Source organism: Mesoplodon densirostris, chromosome 14, assembly GCF_025265405.1.
Source record: "Mesoplodon densirostris isolate mMesDen1 chromosome 14, mMesDen1 primary haplotype, whole genome shotgun sequence".
Taxonomy (NCBI): Eukaryota; Metazoa; Chordata; class Mammalia; order Artiodactyla; family Ziphiidae; genus Mesoplodon; species Mesoplodon densirostris.
The window spans coordinates 66405252-66422494 of NC_082674.1; the positions used below are offsets into that span (position 1 = coordinate 66405252).

Here is a 17243-nt window from a genome sequence, read left to right on the forward strand (position 1 = left end):
CAGCTCTTCTGAGCTCCAGATTCTAACTCTTATCACCCACTGGACACCTTCCACTGGGTGCATGTCTCAAACTCAGTATGTCCAAAATCAAATTTTTCCCTTCTTCCCACAGAACCTGTTTTTCCAATCTTTTCCAGCTAGTCTTGGTGTCAGTCTGTGAGTAGCAAACTCAGTATTTGTATGTTGGGAATGTCTTCATTCGTCCCTCTGAATGACAGCCAGCTAGGTATAGAAGTCAAGGTTGACTATTATTTTTCCTTAGTACTTTGAAATTGTCCCATTTTCTTTTGACTTCTATTTTTTGTAGTTGAGATGTTTACTCTTAACCTAATTGTTATTCTTTTAAACTTGCTATGTCTTTTACCTTTTGTAGCATCTAGAAGTTTCTCTTTGGAATTGATGTTTCACAGGCTCTTTAGTAGGTGTGTCTTAGTATGGATTTTTTTTTTTTTGGTTTTGTTTACATGTGTACTCATTATTTTTTTTTATTCTGAAGAATTATGAGACATGATTTCTTTAAACACTACTTCCACCCATTTCTCTCTCTTCTCTCTGGAAGGTCTGATAAACACTGCTAAAAGTGTAATTTGAGTTCAAATATATATATGCACTGCAAATTCACAAGAGAACAGAGATATCATTTCTCATTTCTTATTTTAACTTTTGACAGCATGAGAAGTGTACAAAGCAGCTTGATGTTATGTGTGGTTTAAACATTATTGGTTATTGGAATGGCTTTACCATGGTTTGTTTGGCATGTAAGTGTTGTTTTGCCTTCTAATTTTAGGATGAATTCATTAATAAACATAATCAAGTCTACAGCAGAAGTTAATTTTCTGCTGATATTCAATGTTTGATAATAGGGATTAAGTGTAGGTTGTTTTGTTCAGAAATTCAATCTCAGCCCTGAGCTCAACACATCGCAGTAGAACTTTACCACTGCCAAGCCACTGAACTGCTGTTCAGTAGGGCCATTCAGGATATTCAGCTTCTATTTCAGACAAAAATTCATGAAACTGATCATGCTTAAGCTCAATAGAGTGATTGAAGTCCTCTGTTGACACCATTGCTTCAATAGCACATATATGTTCACAAATTTTCCACCAAGTACCTACTAATGAAAAATACAGTGAGTAACCATAGGCTTTAAACACTTTTCATTTTCACAAGCTTTTTAAATTTGTCTAACTAAGCTGTTTTTCTGCTCCACACGTTTACACCACCATCACATGTAACACATCTTAACAGATTCCCGTTTGGGTTATACTGAGTCAGTGTTTTCTCAACTTCTTTCGAAATATTCTCACCCCCGGCTCTTCCACACAGATGATTCACAGAGCCGATTCTTCATTTACCCCCAAACTCACCATTGATTTTCCTAATAAACGACAGCTGAGCCGTACCAGTAACATTTGTTGATTCCTCAAGAGCAAAAGAAAACCACGTGAAATCATTTGTCTTTTTGACAAATTGACTACTGATGTTACTTCCAACGTCCCCAGCTCTGTGAGGAATCATTTCTCACCAACAGGTGAATAGCTTTAAATATGTTTATTTTCTCTGGACACATCTCTTTAGCTGCTGCAATAAAATATGATTTAATTAACTCATCCTTGGTAAATAGTTGTCCTTGTTTAACCAATGAGCCATTAGGAAACTTACTTGGCAGGCTTATCGCATATTTGTGCAGAAATTCTGATCGATGAGACATTTTGTTTTACATGTTCTAATTCTTCTGCCCCTTGCTTTCCTGTGGATTGGGAATATTGATTTTTTTAACCCTTTCAGATGTGAAACCGTTCTCCACTTGGAGGCCACACAAAAGCAGATCAGCAGGCTGCTGCTGGTTGAGCCTGTCCTATAATCCTGGAACTGCTGGGACCACATGACCCACCTTCAGGGGGAGTTCTGTTCAGCACAAGAGAGAATTAGAACGTGTGTGTGTGTGTGTGTGTGTGCGTACACGCGTGTGTGCGTATCAGAGACAGTGAGGCCCCAGTTTTATTGTCCTCCCTTTGATTTTGTGAACCCTTCCAGCATCCTTCTCTTGGGGACAGACTGGGTTGATTTTCATCATTTGCAACATAACTTTCCTAACAATAAACTGCATTGATCAATTGCCAGTGTCCTCAGATGGAGTGAAAACCTCTGTTTCTCAAATGCTGAGAGAGGCATGTCTTTAGTGACACCGCCCTGAGGGCTCCCTAATCTGATGGAGTGACCAGAGTCTACATCACGTTTCTCTTGGCAACTGACTTTTTTGGGGCACCGACAACTAAGTCACGACAGTCCTTATAAAGTGGCATAACACATTCTAAAATCAGAACTCCCCTTTTCTTCACTAGTGAAGGCAACTGTCAGCAGACCTTCACATAACATTTTCTGTATGATATTCATGTCTCTGAAAATGCTAAAAATTGAGAGACAATTATCAGAAAAGTTCAAAGAGTTAACAAATCCAGATGTGAAGGAATGTATTGAAATCAACCAATAATGTTAATGGCTAGTTATGGATACTCTCAATATAGCATCAATATAAAACTTTTGAAAAAGCACACGTTTTGCCAGTGCCTATTTATCGGTGTAACAGCTATTCTGAGATAAAACAGGCACTGTTCTATTTTACATATATTATCCCGAATCCTGACAGCAACCCTGAAATGTGTGTGTTATTCAACCCATTGTACAGACGGAGGCTCAAGGAGGTGAAGTAATACATCCAGAGTCTCATCAGTGGTGAGGCCAGAACTGGAACCTGGGGTCATCTGACCTGCAGTCCTAAATACAGTATCAGGCCCTTCCCTCCACGCTCGCAGTGTGGCTATGGCCGTCCTTGGCCTGGGGGTGCCGAGGTCTCTGTTTTATAAAACACGCTTACATGCTGGGTCACATCTCCCTCCTCAGCAGGAGAGGACACAGGAGTAGGCAGATCATAAAAATCCTGGGTGTTACCGCTGTCATCGTGTAGTCACGCTTCACACTTGTGACTTACTGTATTTTGGGACATAAGTCACAATAATGTGCCTGTCTCTTATTTTCAAAAAAAAAAAAAGATGCTGTGGTAAGGATGGCAGGGGGAACCTCCATGAAAGGGACCACAATTTAATAGACACACACAGACCTTTACACTCTGTGAAGCTTCGTAAACGTTATTAAGCCAATTAAATCAAACTTCTAAGAAGCAGCCCACACAAACTGTGTACAGGGTGCTGTAGTCTTATGGTCTGTTATACAAGGCCCTTGTTTCTTTATAGTTATAACATTGCTTTCATTTCCGCAAATCAAAAATAAATGACCACCTCCACTTGATAAAATAATTCAGAAAAATTTCCCTTGGGAGATTTTGACAGACACCTTTAAAAAGACTTTGGTGGATATTTTAGTGTTACTTTATTACTTTTTCCCCCCAATCTTCAGCAGCTTTATTGAGGTATAACTGAAATACAATAAACTGCATATATTTAAACAAGACATTGTGAGAGATACATACACTTACACATGAAATCATCACCACAGTTAAAATAAGGAACATATCTGTGGCCCCCAAAACTTTTCTCTGATCACCCCCTTCTCATACCCGCTCCTCCATAACCAAAGACCTGCCAGGTAACCTCACGGATAAATCTCAAAAGAACTATGCTAAATAAAGCCAGACAGAGCAGGGAATATACTGTATGATATCATTTTATATAAAATTCTAGGAAATGCATGTGAGTGACTTTATTACTTTTTACTGTAAGCATACATTCAATGAAGCTGGAGAGAATACCACATTAGAAGATTAACATTTTTGTTACGTAGTTACAAGTCGAAGAAGTTCGACCACTTATCACTGTAGAGTGAAGATGAAAAGTAGGAGTGATCCTCTTTTTTTATGGTAAAATATAACACGAAATTTACCATTTTAAGCATTTTTAAGTAGATCATTCAGTGGCATTAAGTACATTTGCATTGTTAAACAACTATCACCACCATCCATCTCCAGAACTTTCCATCTTCCTTAACGACCTTGTCCCCCGTAAATGGTAATTCCTCATTCCTCTCTCCCGCAGCTTCTGGCACCCACTCTTCTACTTTCTGTCTCTCTGAATTCGTCTATTCTAGGTTCCTCATATAAATGGAATCCTACAGTCTTTGTCCTTTGGTGTCTGGCTTATTTCACTCAGCATAATGTCCTCAAGGCTCATCCATGTTGTAGCCTTTGTCAGAACTTCCTTCCTTTTTATGGCTGAATAATATTCCAACGTATGGAGAGACCACATTGTGTTTACCCACTCAGGTAGTGTTATTTTAATTTTGTTTAGAAATTCACCCAGGGATATCTCTTTTGAATGTTGTTTTCTCCAACGAAGATCTCCCTTAAGCACATCAAGCCTTCATTCGGGACCAGCCTCTTCTGGGATGTGAAGGAAGAAAGAAAGGCATTGGCTTTCCTGAGCTGCTGTGTCCTCATGCTTCACCTTGAACCTGTATGTTACACCGGGCTCACTATCTTTAAAATGAATAAACTGACGTCTACTTGCTCTGAATCTTCTGCCTGTCTTCCTCCCTACTTCATGTTTTATTCTGCTAAAATGCCTTAGCTTTGCCCCATTAACATTTGAAAATTCCCCCATCCTGGCCTTGAGTTCTGCACATGACCTCCTGATGGAGATTTGCTACCATCCCAAGATCTCTGCTTTCCCCTTATGTTGGTAATTTAAAAGCAATCATAAGGCCATATCTGAGGAGGACAGTAAAGTAACCGATTGTTTCCATGTTGCCCTTCAAAATGATCACCTTCTCAAACATCCATGGACTTCTCTTCACACCTACTTTGCCAGTAACATCGCTCTGCAGTCATGGCATGCTTTCACAGCTGTACCACCTCTGTGCCTTACTTCAGTCACATCCCAACTTCCCTGCCACTGCCTGGACTTGGGGTCCTGACAGCAAAGTGGAAGTGGAAGATGTGGGATGTAGACCATTTTATGTAGTTTTTTCATGCATCAGCTGCATGCCTGCTTGCAGAGCCTTAGTAGGCAATAATTGGTTACACACCAGAAAACCCAGTTAGAGAAAGTCCAGTTGTTATAACTCCATGGCTCCAGATGCATACAGAGAAGCTGTTTTCTTGCTGTCTTCTCCCCTACCTTCTCACTGCATCACTACATCCAACACCTTAGTCCTGGCCATGTATGTCATGTACAGTTGTGCAGGTTGTGCACTGATTAAAGGCACAATATCATAGAGAACATAAATTTATATAATTACTCTGATAACCTCCTTATAGATGGAAGTCAGGGGTATTAAGGAAGGGGAGCCTTTTTCTGCTTCCAACCAAAAGGCCATGTGACCTAACTCTACTTCTGAAGACCCCTTGCATGTGCATACTGGCATGCACACACATGCATGCACACAGAATGTTCTTCTCTCCTGACTGCTCTTTGTGCCTAAAAAATGCCATTTTAAGCCTCCTTCTGCACAACTTAAAGTATCATAAGGTCTGAAAAGCACGGCTTAGTAGTGGTTATGCCTAATCCACAATTAACCGATTGCTTTGCTGTTGCTGGTCCAACAGCGCTCTGAGCAGAGCCTAGGTTGGTTCTGAGGCCCTACTGTTACCAGAACCTCCTCCAGTGCCTTGTCTAGCTCCTGGTCCTTTTGGTCTGGGACACAGGACCGGCCTGAGACAAGACAAGAAATGAGCTGCCTGCAGGCTACGTTACGGAGGCCTTTCCTCCAATATCAGGGTTTCGTACTTGAAATTCAGCACAAAATTCCTGAACTGGAAGGAACTTGCAGATAGAACCAGGACAACTGAGAGTCATAGGCCTCCCAGGCCCTGTCCTCCCCCCAGAACCATGCAGGTATCACCAACATCACAGCACTTTTCCTGCTGCATCTGGATGCAGGAGCCCTTCCAGACTCAGAGCTCCAGACATCTGCTACATTCCTGCCTGATTGGTGTGCATCTGAAACCTCTGTGCCAGCTTGAACCCTTGTCCAGGGTCTCATTAAAACACAAACACCTGGGAGGAAAAATACCTTCAGTCTCATTGAGCAACACCTCAGGAGGACCTGTCACCTGGCATGTGACTCCAGAGTCCTACAGATGAATCCTTTCCCCTTTGCTGTCTACAATCAACTAGAACTTCGATTGTTCTACTTCTGAAATAATCCTCAACTGTGTCTGCATGCCCTTTCCACCAGGGCTGCTAGCATTTTCCTGTTCCTGCCCACCTGGACTGCTGTATCGGACTTCTACACCAGGTGCCTCTCCTGTGACTGTTCTCACTCCAGACACCACCGACAGGAAGCCTGCCTGGACTATGGGGGCTGCTGCCCGGGGGTGGACAGTCATTCCCACTATCTAAAAGTCCAGATGCTTATTCTGATCAGGCTTAAGAAGATATTTTAAGGGTGACACCAGAGTATTTCTTAGGGAGGGAACTATATTTGCTCAGAAAGACACTTTTATTAGCAGGTTTACATGAGGACGATGGGCCCGCTAGCTAGGAGGGGAAATAAAGTGCACAGCATAGAAATAAACAGGAATTCCAGGATTGAGGTGGAGCAGGGGCTGGGGAGGTGCGAGAGCAGACGACACAGGAGAGGAAAGGGGTGTGTGTGTGTGCGTGCACGCCGGGGTGGGGAGGGACGGACGCCTGCACAGATGGCCAGCAACTAGGAGGTCACAGAACTCCTGCATGTGTACCGTGTACTGAAACCGGACAATTACTTAAATGGATGTTGGATGGTGTGGCCAGGTTTCTCGCTGCTGGAGTATGAGTCACAGCTCAGCAAGACCAACGTGGCAATGAGCACAGCTGGAGACATCAGGGTGGACTCCTGTTTAGACACAGATCACTACCTGTAGTAACATGTGTCTATGCACAGGGTCGTGTACACACACATCTCCACTCTGTCGGCTGCAAAGGCCCAGACACAGCAACACCCAGGCTATGAGCACACGGAGCCCCAGATCTCGGTGTCTAGACTGCTCTCCAGCAGAAGGAACCGGGGCTCCTTGGAGAAACAGGGTCTCTAGGGCTGAGGTAGGAAACACACCGCATGAGCCTGGAGTAGGAAATGCTCAAAAAAAAAATCCACAACTACAATGATGAGGGTACATCAGTGGGGGCACTGGAGTTCCCAGTGCTCAAGCTGGAATAATTGGAGCAAGAGAATTAAGTAGTGCGGCCTTATACCTCAAAGTATAAAATCAATATCCATGAGTCCATACTGATACCAATGTGTAAGTGACTAAATAACTGGGGGAGAAGAGACAAATCTCCCCTCATGAAGAATTCCAAGTGATTTATAGACACCACAGCCTCAAGGAGATGGAGCAGAACGCCCCATTCCTTACTGAGGGCTGTGCTCTGTGACTTCCTTCCAAGGAGGACAGACGGAAAGGGGAAAAAAGAGGAACACCTGATAGACTCGACCTCAGCCAGGAGATCAAGGTCAATGTCAACAGCCACAGGTCATGCTGACAGTATGAAGCCTTGATAGGAAGTGACAAAAATCCTATGCGAATGCAAGATGCTAATAACAGGGGGAAATGGGTGGGGCTCTATAGGAACTCTCTGGACTATCTTCTCAATTTTTCTGCAAATCTAAAACTTCTTAAAAATAAAGTGGTTTTTTTTTTTTTTTTTTTTTTGGCTGCGCCACAGGGTATGCAGGATCCTTGTTCCCCAACCAGGGATCGAACCAATGCCCCCTGCAGTGAAAGCACGGAATCTAAACCACTGACTGCCAGGGAAGTCCCGAAATAAACTGCTTTTTCAAAATAGACTCAGAAATGGGAATGTAGCGATGCGATTTTGAGTTATTTTCATTGCTGGGATGTTAAACCCTCCCGTGTCCCAAGCCAGAGATAAAGTCTAATGCAGTGGTCCCCAACCTTTTTGGCACCGGGGACCGTCTTCGTGAAAGACAGTTTTTCCAAGGAAACGGGGCGGGGGATGGCTTCGGGATGATTCAATTGCATCACATTTGTTGTGCACTTTATTTCTATTATTATTACATCATCTCCACCTCAGATCATCAGGCATTAGATCCCGGGGGTTGAGGACCCCTGGTCTAATGCACTATCTCATCCTGGTGTGACAGTGGACTGGGAAACAAAGCAATAGGGCCATGAGGCCCACCTCCTGAGACCCATGGGAGTCACACCCTCTAGAATGGGACTCCAGTGCAGGCACTACGGCCGGGGACCCAGCAGGAGCACAGCGGTGACCTGCAGCAGCGCCGGCAGCAGCTTCATGATGGGCAGCTCAGGGGCTAACCTGAGACCAGTTCCTCTTTCTCAGATTGCTTAGAGGAAGATGTGTTGGCCCAGGTCTAGTCAGGAAAACTACTCTGAGTCTTTCAAACAGACGGCATTCAGTATGGGAGTTTGGGCTCAGGGCTGTCGCAGGGTTGAGAAGAGCACAGAGGAGGGATTCTGGAGAAGCAGGAAGAACGGGTGATGCCCAGCGGTCAGAAGCTGGGGATGCCCCTGGCGGTCAGCTTGTGGGCAGCCCAGAAAAGAGGCTTGATTCCGGGGGGGCAGATCTTTGAAAAGATGCCTCCTCACCTTGGGCTGCTGGGGCCTGGAATCCCCCCACCCTCAGTAGCAAATGGCCAGTGCTAGCAACTTCCAGCAACCACTAGCGGTGGCCATGCTGGACCAGCCAGAAGCAGAAGCTGTCTCTTCTTCCGGCTCATCTTCCACCAGGGCTGACTATTGCGGGTCCTGCCAGGGAGCTGGAAGATGCAGTGTGGACCACCTCCTGCCCCTCTAACCCCCCTCCAGCCCCAGCAGATAAAACAGAGACCAGAGGGTGAGATAGTAACCCCTGACAAGGGCAGGCACGGCTGACTCTAGGTTTGTACTAACCCTCAAGGCCTTTCAGAATCTTTCCTTTCCAACATTACCTACACCTTCTCTTCTCCCCAGGCTTCTCCAGCCAAACAGGATGCCCGCTGTGCCCTGGGATCCTCTCCCTCCCCAGCACCTCTGCCCACTGTGTGTGTACCTTACTCCTGCTTTGAAATTCAGCTCACGTAGGGCCTTCTGCTTGCTGTTCTCACCTGGAAGGGGAGGTGTACTGGTAAACAAACAAAACAAAACAAGCCCTGATCTGTAGCAATTGCTCATTCCCATGGGATAAACACCCCCAGAGGGAGAGTGGACAACTTTGTGAGCCTGTAGCTGTATCAGCCAAACGACGGGGCACACCACGCTCCCTGGGAGCGATGCCTCTCTCCTGTGAAATGCCTTAGCGACCCATCTGACCTGCACCCCTGCCCCGGCACCACTTTCTACCACGAAATATGGTTGCTTCGGTGGGCCTTCGCTCTCCTCCCAGGGGAAGGCACAGGTTGAAGCGCTCCCACTCCCACACTCTCAGCTGCTTGGACACTGACAACTTTCAGAGCTTGTTTCCTGTCTATTAAACACGGCAGCATCAGCAACCCTGTGTTTTGGGGCTGTTACAAAATTCGGTGATATAACACGTGAAAGCATCTCCCACAACAGTCCCTGGCTCGTGTTAGAAGTTTAATAGATGGCAGCTTTTTGTTTTTGTTTTGGCTGCATTGGGTCTTCTTTGCAGCGAGCTGGGACGCGGGCTTCTCACTGCAGTGGCTTCTCTTGTTGCGGAGCACGGGCTCTAGGTGCATGGGCTTCAGTAGTTGTGGTATGCGGGCTCAGTAGTTGTGGCGCACGGGCTCAGTAGTTGTGGCGCACAGGCTTAGTTGCTCTGCAGCATGTGGGATCTTCCCGGACCAGGGCTTGAACCCTGTCCCCTGCATTGGCAAGCAGATTCTTAACGACTGGGCCACCAGGGAAAGTCCCTAGACTGCAGTTTTCTATCTGTCTTAGGCTTTTAACACTCTAGGACAGGAGCCCTATTATGATTCATTTTTTAATCATCCCAAGTGTCAAGAACACTGCCTTGTAACTAGTCATGGTTGAAAATATTCTTGTTAACATATCCATTGAGAAAATGGAGTAGCTGATAGCAAGGGTGAGGCAGGGAGGGGACGGTGAGCCCAGAACTTACTGGGGCAGAGGGTGTGGGCAGCAGGAGAGGGAAGGGAAGCACCGGGAAGTGACCTGCCTAAGCCCACAGGTTTCCCTGTTGAGCCTGCGGCGTCTCCATGGCACCTCCCTCCCCTCGGGCCTTCCCTCTGCGCACACTTGCTGTTGATTAATCCCTGATTCTGGCTTTGGTTGAGCTGGAGATCAGTGTCTTGGGCTACACACGCACAGCCTCCTGGGTGGTAATAAGACAGCAGTGGATGCTCTAACTGCTGCTGCTGATGGTATTTCCATATACTGAATCCTCCGGGGTTGGGGACATTGGCAGCAGTGTCTGGTGGCTGAAAAAAACGCTCAGGTAGGACTGCTGGGTTTAGGGAGTTCTGTACAGAGATAGCATGTATTTCACAATTTCTGGGCTGCTTGAACTAATAAATACCTACCAAGAAAATTTCACCTACAACCCAACATGCTTGGAACCCACATACAGCTTCTATCAGATTTTGCCTTAGGGCAAGCGTCAAAATCTTTTCTCACATCTCTGCTCGTCACCTTTTATCTAAAAATCATGAAATTCCTACTGTATAGCACAGGGAACTATACTCAATACCCTGTAATAACCTATATGGGAAAAGAATCTGAAAAATAATAGATACATGAATACCTACAAGTAAATCACTTTGCCATACTCCTGAGACTAACACAACATTGTGAATCAACTGTGCTCCAGTATAAACTAAAAAATTTTAAAAAATTAAAGTGATCATGGTAAATAAGAATAAATGAAATCAAAATCAAAATCATGGGGGAATCTCCTGGAGGTCCAGTGGTTAGGACTCCTTGGTTTCACTGCACAGGGCCTGGGTTCCATCCCTGCTTGGGCAACTAAGATCCCACAAGCCTTGTGGTGTGGCCACAGAATAAATAAATAAAATTAAAAAATAAAAATCATGGAATCATAGGAGCCTAGGAGCTCAGGGCACTCCCTGCTCTAGACACTTCTTTGCAGAAATCATAGATTTAACCCAAACTCAAGATGTTAATGATGAGGAAACTAAGACTCTCAGACAAAAAGCGATTTGTCCCAGGCTGGTGTGCTCTGGCAGTCTATCCAGGGGTCTCTCTCTGCCTCCAAAGGAAGTGTCACCTGGCATTCTCCTTGGATACTGCAGAGGTGGGGCTGGGGTTTGGGGAGGGTGGAGGGCTGGGTGTCCTGACAGGTGGCCAGTCCAGGTGTGGGCACCATCCTCAGGGAGGGGCTTAACAAGTTTCCTCTGACTCAATGACTCTCCACGGCTAATGGGCAGACCTGGGATTGGGAAGGTTGTATTAGAATCAGAGTCACAGCATTTGTGCTGAGTGGTTCAAAAGATGTAACCAATTACTGCCTTATTGCTAGTTGTGGTGTTTTTCTTGGAGGTTCACAACAAAGCTGAAGAAGGGTATTCGATTAAGTTTAGCAAAAGAACCTGGCATTCCCAGAGGTGAGAGGCGCTGCCGGCCGCTCTGATTCTCCCGGGCGGCTGCTTCCCACTAGCTACCTATTTTACATTTGGTAGTGTATATATGTCCATGCCACTCGCACACTGCGTCCCAGCTTACACTTCCCCCTCCCCGTATCCTCAAGTCCATGCTCTACGTCTGCATCTTTATTCCTGTCCTGTCCCTAGGTTCTTCAGAACCTTTTTTTAAGATTCCATATATATGTGTTAGCATACGGTATTTGTTTTTCTCTTTCTGACTTACTTCACTCTGTATGACAGACTCTAGGTCCATCCACCTCACTACAAATAACTCAATTTCGTTTCTTTTTATGGCTGAGTAATATTCCACTGTATATATGTGCCACATCTTTATCCATTCATCTGTCGATGGAAACTTAGGTCGCGTCCATGTCCTGGCTATTGTAAATAGTGCTGCAATGAACATTGTGGTACACGACTCTTTTTGAATTATAGTATATGATATGCTCAGGGTATATGCCCAGTAGTGGGATTGCTGGGTCGTATGGTAGCTCTACTTTTAGTTCTTTAAGGAACCTCCATACTGTTCTCCATAGTGGCTGTATCAATTTACATTCCCACCGACAGTGCGAGAGGGTTCCCTTTTCTCCACACCCTCTCCAGCATTTATTGTTTGTAGATTTTTTGTTGATGGTCATTCTGACCGGTGTGAGGTGATACCTCACTGTAGTTTTGATTTGCATTTCTCTAATGATTAGTGATGCTGAGCATCCTTTCATGTGTTTGTTGGCAATCTGCATGTCTTCTTTGGAGAAATGTCTGTTTAGGTCTTCTGCCCATTTTTGGATTGGGTTGTTTGATTTTTTGATATTGAGCTGCATGTAAACTCCTTATTTTTAAAAGAAAGATGTTCCAGCCGATCAGAAGGAAAAAGGCAAGGGGTCTGGACTTCATCGATGTTTAGGGGACTAATCGTTGTCGCTGCCACTATTCCAGCTACAGAAGCCGAGAGAACAGTCAGCTTTCAGAGAGAAGCGGTAAAGAACTCCAAACACCTGCCCATCCCCGAGTCCGCCCCGAGCGCTCGGATAGGGGTCGGAAGCACACAGTCCACGGCGGCCCAAGACTAGCGCTTGGGACCGCGCACGCGCACGCGCCGCCCGCCGGGGCCGCCGCACTGCGCCTGCGGGGCGGGGCGTGGCGGGCGCGGCGCATGCGCGCGGGCCCCGCCGGCAGGAAGCGGGCGCGGGGCGGGGCCTTCGGGCCGCCCCCGCCTCAGCCGCTCAAGAAGCCCAGCGGCCGCAGCGCGCGGCCCGGGATGCTGAGCCAGGCGCTCCTGCGCCTCGCGTCCGCCGTCAGCCGCAGGAGGATGAAGCTGCTGCTGGGCATCGCGCTGCTCGCCTACGTGGCCTGTGAGTGCGCCGGCTATTTCTTCCCGCCCGCGGCCTGCTCTCTCCTTCCCTCCCTCCCGCTCTGCGCGCGCGGCCGCCGGCCGGACAGGAGGCGCGGACCCTTGGCCCGGCTGCCCCGCCGCACGCGGGGCTGCGGGCAGCGGTTCCCGAGCGTGCCGCGTCGCCGGGCTGGACTAGGGGGTGCGAATGCTGTCGCCTGGCAGAGCCCCCGCGCTTGCTGCCTGCTCTTAGGAAAATTACTCCGCGTTTGGCTGCAGGGGAGCCCCGTGTCGCCGGACCCCGCCGGCCCGCGGCCGAGCCCAGGGGTCCGACGCCCGGGGGTCCCCGCGCCCGGGATCTTGGCGCCCAGGTTCCTGGACGCCCGGGGGTGCCCCCGCCCAGGTGTCCGCGCCCGGGGTCCTGGCGCCTAGGTGTTCGGATGCCCAGGGGTCTCTGCGCCCAGTATCGGAGGGTGCGGGTGCCGGTCGGCCCAGCACGGAGGCGCAGCCCCGGGGATCCCGGCGCCGCTCCAGCTTGTGTGGTTCTCCCGTCATCACTCACCGCGGCTGCCGGACCTAGGGCAGGAGGGGCACTTTTCAGGCAGAGGGTAGACCCTGTGGTTTCTTAGAGGCAGAAGCTGTCCCTTTAAAAAAAAATATTCGATGGGAATGTATTTTCATTGCTGTTATTAATACTTCCCCAAGTACCAAAATTGGACCAAGTGAGCTTGTTTGAATCCTAGCCACGAGAGTGATAACACGCTGAAACGAAACACCTGCTCACCGGTTGAGTTACCAAGATCTGACTCCCGAGGTGAGGGAGGCTCGGCAAAGTGATTTCAGTTGAGCTCTAGGAAGATGCGGGTGATTGAGACCCAGCCTGTCTGCTGCAGCCCAGCTGGGGGCAGTTAGTTGGGAGTAGTCTTCCAAGGAGGAAGAGCTAGTCTGAAGCTCTTCAGTCTTCAGTGAGACAGCCGAGAACCCAGGGGAAAGACCGCTTGAAGTTGTATAACTGTCGTTAGGACAATAATTATATCTAAATTGTCTGTGAGCTTCCCCATAGGTGCGTGAGGCTGTTTCATTGTGTCCTGTAACTATCTCAACAATCCTAGGAAATAGGTACTATCGTTATTCCCATTCTAGAGGTGAGTCTGTTAAGGCCAAGAGAAATCAGGCAGATTTAAGGATGACCACACAGATGATAACCTATGGAGACCAAGACCAGAGCCCGGCAAGGCCGGGGAGCTGGGGCTAGAACCCAGGGCTGCAGCAAACTCCCTGTCGATTTTGGGTCTTCTGAAGGTAGGGGGTTGTGGAATGCCATTCACAATTCTGTAGACCAGGAAATCCTACTGAGCCCTTACCTTTGTCTGTTCAGCCCTTACTGCTGCTTGTCCCTGTGCTTAGTCCCAGGGGACCCCAAGGAGTGCAAAACACCTGGGCAGTGTTTCTCAAACTGCTCTGTGTGTCAGAATCACCTGGAGGGTTTTCAGAACACAGGTTGCCGCCTCCCTCCTCAAGTTTCTGATTCAGTAGGTCTGGGGTGTGGCCCAGCCATTTGCATTTCTAACAGCTTCACCTCAGATACTGTTGGTGTGGTCTGGGGACCCCACTTTAGAACCTGTGGCCTAAGCAAGTGAGTTGAGTTGGCCACGAATTAGATGCTCGCCCAAATGAGGGTTAAATTATGAACAGGTAGGAAGGAAGGGAGGGAATGCACGGGAGCTTGTGCTGGGAAGTGAAGTGTGTGTAGGAGTGACTAGGCAGGCGGAGGAGGGGTTGGTTCCCAGGGAGCAGCATGTGCAGAGGTCCTGTGGCAGCCAAGAGCAGGGCATGTCCTTTTGAGTGTGGAGAACTGCGGTGTGGCTGGAGTATGGACACGAAGCAGCTACGAGGCTGCCCTGGCAGGCGGGTTGGAGCAGGCGGGCCTGGCGGAGGCCCCGTGCCAGCTCCCGACGCGGGTGAATTTAGCTGTGAGGTTTTAGACTAGGGTGGAGACAGTGCTGGTAACAAGCAGGGTTGCTAAGTCCCCGGGCACTTTGCAGGGAAAAGCATGACCTTGTGGCTCCCGACTGACGGCGTCCGAGGACATCGAAGGTGTCCGTGAGCCATGATGCCTGTGACGTCTAGTCTCTGCTCTCCTTGTTAATTATCTTTCCCTTTTGTTTGAGAAAACGCCCCTGCTCCCAGATGACACACAGCCCCTTCTGGAAATGCTCTTGTGCCCATGCGGGCCCAGCTTCCTTGCTGGCACATAATTCTTCAGTCCAGGCCCAGGGGCTGAGCATGGGCCAGCTTGCACTGCACTGAGGTTCTTCTCCACGCATGTGTTTTCTTCTCGGTAATGGGGACTTCAGCCCTTGTAGCACTTAGATCAGTGCTGTTAGCTTCTTGGAAGAGCTCAGAGGTCTGAAAGTCATGCCAACCTGCTAGGTAGATCCCTAGGCAGAGACTCAGCTGGAATTACCTTTAGTGTTTTTGACAGGGCTAGAGTTTTAAAAGTCACATAGCCTTTGCCAGGTTTGTTGGTGTCCCCAGGCACTGTTTTCCTCTACCCGGAGGCAAGCACTTCACTTCCTTGAGCTGATGATTTTGGTGTTTGTCCTTGTGCCATAGAATTCTAGATACTACCTAGTGGCTTTCTTCTTTAGAAGACTGTTTTTTCTCCTTGCTTCCCCCCCACCAACCCACGCATCTGGTGTGATTTTAAGTAGCTCAGCACTTAGTGTTTACGCGCATGACTAAATGTTGTTCACCTGAGCCTGTGAACTCACCTTTTCTTTTTCCCGGAGCTAATGACTCCACTCTCCAGGCCCTATACTTATTAGACTGCAAGCTTTGTCGCTCATGTCTTTCTCCCCCAAGACGCTGAGCAGCCTCCTGAGCTCCCTGAGGAGGGGCCTTCGGACCTTGTGCCCCTGGCCTCAGCCCCGCAGCCCCGTTGGCCTGGAGATCCTGTCCCCAGATGGCCACCGCCTCATTTCAGCTGGAGGTCAGGGAGGAGCACTGGCAGGCGTTGGCCGCGTCTTCTCTGTCTTCACATTTAATTGACAGGTGGGTGGTGAGGCTCCATCCCTTCTGGGTCCTGGTGCCGAGGCTCAAGCCAGCTCCCGTCTCTCTGTGACTTGGTTTCTCCCGGGAGATGCCAGGCCCTGCCCTTCTCCTGCCCCTGGCGCCATCCTCCACGGCACACCTCGGCTCGGCCCCTCCACACTCGGGTGTGCCCCGAGTGTGCATTTATGGACGTGCGGTTGATAACTGGCCTCCTTCAGGACCACTGTTCTCAGCATGTGAAGTCCCCCTTCCAGAGTGAGGCCTCCGTGCCGCGGGGGGTCAGGGGCACCTGCGTACCCGCCCGCCCGCCCAGGGATGCGCACCCGGCCAGTGACGTGTGCCCACGTGCCGGGTGCTTCCAAGCCTGGCCGCCCAGGAGCCTCTCTCTGCGGTTCTGGGAACCTTCCGAACTGTCCTTTGGAGCATCACCCTGCGGGTGTGCGGTGGCCTGGTCTAGTCCTCTTCCTTTCGTCTCTTCTGTCATTTTAGACTTTTTGGAAACTTTGTCATCTAACTCTTTTTAGTGATTGAGAACATTTATGTTTGCTACCATTTTTTGTTTATGAGCGTTCTCTTTCTCCCTGAATTTAAAGAACCAAAGAGCGTGGTCTTTGTCAGAGTCTCCTCTGCACGGTGGTCGTTTGCTCACTTTTCTTCCCCTGGAGGGTCTCTTCCCCCGGTGGCTTCCTTTTTCCTTGGAGGCTTTCCCGGAACGCTGGGCCATCTGCTCTGTTTGCACGATCGATCTTGGGCGCCGCGGGGGGGGGGGGGGCGGGGCCCGGCTGCCCCACGGACCCTCAGCTGCCTCACTGGTTGGTGGAGCGCTCAGCACCCTCCGGGCAGCAGTGCCGGCTCTCCCGGGCATCCCAGGGACCCGGGGCGGGGCTGAGTGGTACCCTGATCGTCCCCCAGCTGACGGGGCCCCGTGCCGCAGACCCTCTGCCCTCCCCTCTGCAGAGATGGACCGGGCGGGGCTGGAGCCGGCAGGGTGCCCCAGGTCCGTGTGCAGCAGGCAGGGCCCTTCTCCAGCCTCGTCCACGCGACCCGCCCCCGGCTCCCCGTTCTCTTGGTTCCCCTGCCCTCTTCCTTCTTCTTCACCTCCCAGAAGCGCTTGTCCCCATCCCCGTGCACCTTGGGTTTATACCCAAAACAACAGAACAGAGGCGAAGCTTGCTTTCTGACATTTCAGAGGCACTCCTTCAGGTCTGGAGAACCCGAGTTGTGACAGTAACAGCGCTCATGTAGGTTTGGGGGTGTCCTGGGTTTTGTTGGGAGGACACCGTATTTGTGGTGCTTTCCTGCCCTGTCCCTGTTATTCCAC

The 17243-nt window shown here is 49.0% G+C and overlaps 1 protein-coding gene across 2 annotated transcripts in view; it reads left to right on the forward strand.

The window, feature by feature from the left end:
• The first annotated feature begins 12726 nt into the window (after nt 1-12726).
• The window catches only part of UXS1 (UDP-glucuronate decarboxylase 1), a 73692-nt gene continuing 69175 nt past the window's right edge, over nt 12727-17243 (forward strand). For both annotated transcript variants that reach the window (XM_060117200.1, XM_060117201.1), the window contains exon 1: nt 12727-12890. In XM_060117200.1, the coding sequence (XP_059973183.1) occupies nt 12797-12890 (94 nt within the window). In that variant the 5' untranslated portion in view covers nt 12727-12796. The remainder of the gene's footprint in view (nt 12891-17243) is intronic.